Here is a 5,329-nt window from a genome sequence, read left to right as displayed (position 1 = left end):
TGGCCTTTATTATGTTGCGATATGTTCCCTCTATAGCCACTTTTTTGAGAGTTGTTTTCATTACAAATGGGTGTTGAATTTTGTCAGAAGTTTTCTCTTCATCTATTGAGATGACCATATGGTTTTTATTCTTCAATTTGTTAATGTGGTGTATCACATTGATTGATTTGCATATAAGGAGAATCCTTGTATTGCTGGAATAAGTCCCACTTGATCATGGTGTATATCCTTTTAATATGTTGTTGGATTCTGTTGGTAATATTTTGTTGAGGATTTTTGCATCTATATTTAACAGTGATATTGGTCTGTAATTTTCTTTTTGGTAGTAACTTCGTCTGGTTTTGGTATCAGGGTGACTGTGGCCTCATAGAATGAGTGTGGGAGTGTTCCTTCCTCTGCAATTTTTTGGAAGCTTTTGAGAAGTGTGGGTGTTAGCTCTTCTGTAAATGTTTGATAGAATTCATCTATGAAGCATCTGGTCCTGGACTTTTGTTTGTTGGAAAATTTTTAATCACAGCTTCAATTTCAGTGCTTGTGATTGGTCTGTTCATATTTTCTATTTCTTCCTGATTCAGTTTTGTAAAGTTATACATTTCTAAGAATTTTTCCATTTCTTCCAGGTTGTCCATTTTATTGGTATATAGTTGCTTGCAGTATTCTCCTATGATGGTTTGTATTTCTGCAATGTCCATTCTAACTTCTCCTGTTTCATTTCTAATTTTATTGACTTGAGTGCTCTCCCTCTTTTTCTTGATGAGTCTGGCTAAAGCTTTGTCAATTTTGTTTATCTTCTCAAAGAACCAGCTTTTAGTTTTATTGATCCTTGCTATTGTTTTCTTTGTTTCTATTTCATTTATTTCTGCTCTAATCTTTATGATTTCTTTCCTTTTACTAACTTTGTGTTTTGTTTATTCTTCTTTCTCTCGTTCCTTTAGATGTAAGGTTAGATTGTCTATTTGAGATTTTTCTTGTGTCTTTAGGTAGGATTGTATTGCTATAAACTTATCTTTTAGAAATGCTGTTGCTGCATCCCATAGCATTGGAATTGTCATGTTTTCATTGTTATTTGTCTCTAGGTATTTTTTGATTTCCTCTTTCATTTCTTCAGTGATCTCTTGGGTGTTTAGTAGTGTATTGTTTAGCTTCCATGTGTTTGTGTTTATTTTTTTTTCCTGCAAAAATATTCAAATCATTTTATTCCCCTCAGATTTTCTTTTTATCACTCTTCTTATTTCACAAAGTACATACCATATCTCCTAGCTCCTTATTTAATACTCACAACTTTTTATTTTGCAATAATTATAGATTAACAGGAAATTGCAAAAATAGTACAGGAAGTCCCATGTACCCTTCACCCAGTAGTTTCCCCCAGTGATAATCTCTTACACATAACTATAGTATATCTTCAGAACCAATATACTGACAATGGTACAATACTGCTAATTAGACTATAGACCGTATTCAGTTTCACCAGATTTTACATGCATTCATTTATAGGTGTGTGTAGGTCTGTGTAGTTTTAGCACAGATATAGATTCATGTAATCAACACCACAATCAAGATACAGAGCTGTTTCATCAGCACAAAGGAATTCCTCGTGTTATCCCTTTAGAGTCAGGCATATCCCACACCCGCTTCAGTCCCTGTCCCTGGCAACCATTAATCTGTTCGTCACTTCTATAATTTTGCCATTTCAAAAATGTTATACAAATGCAGTCATAGTACGTGACCTTTTAAGATTGGCTTTTTTCATTCATCATAATACTCTTGAGGTCCATCCAAGTTGTGTGTGTCTGTTCCTTTTCATTGCAGAGCAGTATTCCATGGTGTGCATGGTTGGCTTAACCACACATTCAACTGCAGGACATCTGGGTTGTTTCCAGTTTGGGGCTATTACAAATGAAACTGCTAAGAATGTCTGTGTAGCAGTTTCTGTGCCAAAACAGGTTTTCATTTCTCTGGGATAAATGTCCAGGAGAACAATTGCTGGGTAATAAAGTACATGTATGTTTAACTTTATTAGAAATTTCCAAGCTCTTTTTTTCAGAGTGGCTTACCATTTTACATTCTGTTCAGCAATGTATGAGAGATCCAGTTTGTATGCTCAACAGCACCTGGTATTTCCACTATTTTTTCTTTAGCCATTCTGATAAGTATGTACTCACAATTCACTGTGGTTTTGATTTGCATTCCCTGATGACTGATGAAGTTCAGCATCTTTTCTTGTGCTTGCTTACCAGCTATATACCCTCTTCAGTGCTTATGTCTATTCATGTCTTCTGCTCATTTTCTAACTGGATTGTTTTTTACTCTTGACTTTATATATTTTAGATTGATCTAGATAAATGGCTTGCAAGTAATTTATCTCAATAATTTCCTCCTCTTAAATTTTTTGTGGAGAAAAAGTTTTTTTATTTTGATGAAGTCCAATATACAGTGTCAACTTTTTCCTTTTACGATTGTGCTTTCAGGATGAAGGCCAAGAACTTGTTGCCTAGCCCAAGATCCTAAAGATTTTTCTATGACTTGTTTTCCTAAAAGTTTTACAGTTTTACATCTTACATCTAAGTTCATGGTACATTTTCAGTTAATCTGTGTAGAAGGTGTGCAGTTTTGGTCAAAGTTCATTTTCTTTGCCAAGTGCACCAGCATCATTTGTTGAAAAGACTATCCTTCCTCTGTTGCATTGCCTTTGTACCTTTGTCAAAATTAACTGGGCATATACTACACTGGCTTGATTACTGTAGCTTTATAGTAAGTCTTGAAGTCAGGCAATGTGAGTCCTCCAAATTTTTCTTCTTCAAAATTGACTTAGCTTAATTTTATACCTGCATATTTTCATCCTTCCCCATTTTGTCTCCTGCTTTATTCTAGAGAAGAAAGTTCTTGCATAAGCTCTTCCTTTTCTTGTTGCAACTCCTGCAAATACTATTGGTTTTGCTCCAGTCTGTCCTCCAACCACTGTAGTAGAGGCCCGCTGACTGCTGACATCTGACTGCACAGATTCTTGGTAAACACTGAGCCATTATGGATCTTGGTTACTGAGTCCAGATGTGTAAGGCTGTGGATCCGCCGGTACGCGTCCCGCTCCTCCTGGCACAGGATCTTGGGCAGCTCAACTGCCGACTCCAGACACACTTTCCTGATGGCCACATGAGGCACAATATGAACTGGAATTTCAATTCTCTCATACTCTGAGCTCTTTTGGGCCTGTATAGATTGAAAGCAAGTGTAGAGCTCCTGTCCAGTCTTTGTATTTTTATCTTCTATGAAACAGGAAAATATAAGTCCTACAAAGCCCTGATCCATCATCTGGTACATGGCTTGTGTACGAACATCGACGTGTGAAGGCCAAACAGTTATATGGGGATGGGAATGATACCAGCCCACAACTCTCATGGGGCGACCAGTTAGTTCAGCCAACCTTTCTGCCTCTGTCGAGGCTGCAGACAGCTGCTCTGGAGAAATTTCCACTTGATCCTTCCTCTTATTGGAACTTCGCAAGATGATGACAGAATGAATGTGAACAATTCTGACAGTGTCAACCTTTTCAGCAACTGTGCGCATTTCAGTTCCAGTATATGTAAATTTGGGGTCACTCCTTGGGTCATCATTCAACTCCCCTATGCACAGCCCCATCACCTCCTCCTTCTCTGTACTCAGAGCGTGGTTGGGACAAACTAGGAAAGCATCCGACTCCTGATGAACCGCCTGCACCACCTGTACTGCCATCTTGGTCCGGCCCTGCTCCTGTCCGCCTCAGGCCTGCTCCTGTGTTTGTGTTTTTTACAGTTTTTTTCCATTAATTTATTTCTAATGTCATAGTGTTGTGGTCAGAAAATATACTTTATATGATTTCAGTTTTCTTAAACTTTCTGAGGCTTGATTTATGACCCAAGATGTGATCTATCCTGCAGAATGTTCCATGTGCACTTGAGAAGAAAGTGTAATCTGATGTTTTTTGGATGGAATGTCCTATAAATATCAATTCAATATATATGGTCTATTGTGTCATTTAAAGGTTGTGTTTCCTTATTTATTTTCTGTCTGGATGACCTGTGCATTGGTGTAAGTGAGGTGTTAAAGTTCCCCACTATTATTGTGTTACTATTGATTTCCTCTTTTATAGCTGTTAGTATTTGCCTATGCATTGAAGTACTCCTATGTTGGGTACATATATATATATTTAAAATTGCTATATCTTCTTCTTGGATTGATCCCTTGATCATTTATGTAGTGTCCTTCCTTGTCTCTTGCAACATTCTTTATTTCAAAGTCTATTTTATCTGATATGAGTGTCACTACTCCAGCTTTCTTTTGACTTCCATTTGCATGAAATATCTTTTTCCATCCCCTTAATTTCAGTCTGTATGTGTCCCTTGGTCTGAAGTGGGTCTCCTGTAATGCAAATGTTGATGCATTTAATGTGGTCCCAAATTTCTTGCATCTTTTCATTCTTTGCATCCAGTCTTTTTTCTAAGTCCTGGCTCATCTTCACTATCATTATTCTTAATTCTTTTTCTGGAAGGTGACCTATCGCCACTTCATTTAGTTGTTTTTCTGGGGTTTTATCTTGTTCCTTCATCTGTTACATAGTCCTCTGCCTTTGCATTTTTGTCTGTCTTTCTGTGATTGTGGTCTTTGTTCTGCAGGCTGCAGGCTTCTAATTCTTCTTGCTTCTGCTGTCTGCCCTCTGGTGGTTGAGACTATCTAAGAGGCTTGCGCAAGATTTGTGATAGGCGAGTCTGGTAGCGGTAGAGCTGAGTGTTGCTCCGGTGGGAAGAGCTCAGTAAAATTTTAACCCACTTGTCTGCTGATGGTGGGACTGAGTTCTCACCCTGTTGGTTGTTTTGCCTGAGGCAACTCAGCACTGGAGCCTACAGGCTCTTTGGTGGGGCTAATGGAGGACTCCAGAAGGGCTCACACTAATGAGTACTTCTGAGAACTTCTGCTGCAATTGTCCTTGTTCCTGTGGTGAGCCACAGCTGCCACCCACCTCTGCAGGAGACCCTCCACCACTAGCAGGTAGATCTGGTTCAGTGTCTTATGGGGTCACTGCTCCTTCCTCCTGGGTCCTGGTGTGCACACTACTTTGTGTGTACCCTCCACAAGTGGAGACTCTGTTTCTCCCAGTCTTGCTGAAGTCCTGCAATCAAATCTCTCTGGCCTTCAAAGTCTGATTTTCTAGGGATTCCTCCTCCCATTCGTGGACCATCAGGTTGGGAAGCCTTAAATGGGGCCAGAACCTTCACACCTGTGGGTGGACTTCTGTGGTATAATTATTCTCCATTTTGTGGGTCACCCACCCCACAGTTATGGGATTTGATTT

At 38.9% G+C, this 5,329-nt stretch overlaps 1 protein-coding gene across 1 annotated transcript; it reads right to left on the bottom strand.

The window, feature by feature from the left end:
• Positions 1-2,584: 2,584 nt before the first annotated feature.
• LOC130853688 (lys-63-specific deubiquitinase BRCC36-like) lies at positions 2,585-3,732 on the bottom strand. The gene has a single exon (XM_057735953.1). The coding sequence runs from the start codon at positions 3,730-3,732 to the stop codon at positions 2,929-2,931; it is 804 nt and encodes a 267-aa protein (XP_057591936.1). The 3' UTR covers positions 2,585-2,928.
• Between the last annotated feature and the right edge of the window lie 1,597 nt (positions 3,733-5,329).

This window comes from Hippopotamus amphibius, chromosome 5, assembly GCF_030028045.1.
Source record: "Hippopotamus amphibius kiboko isolate mHipAmp2 chromosome 5, mHipAmp2.hap2, whole genome shotgun sequence".
NCBI lineage: Eukaryota > Metazoa > Chordata > Mammalia > Artiodactyla > Hippopotamidae > Hippopotamus > Hippopotamus amphibius.
Note: the sequence above shows the minus strand (reverse complement) of the source record. Positions and strands in the feature narration are given on the sequence as shown.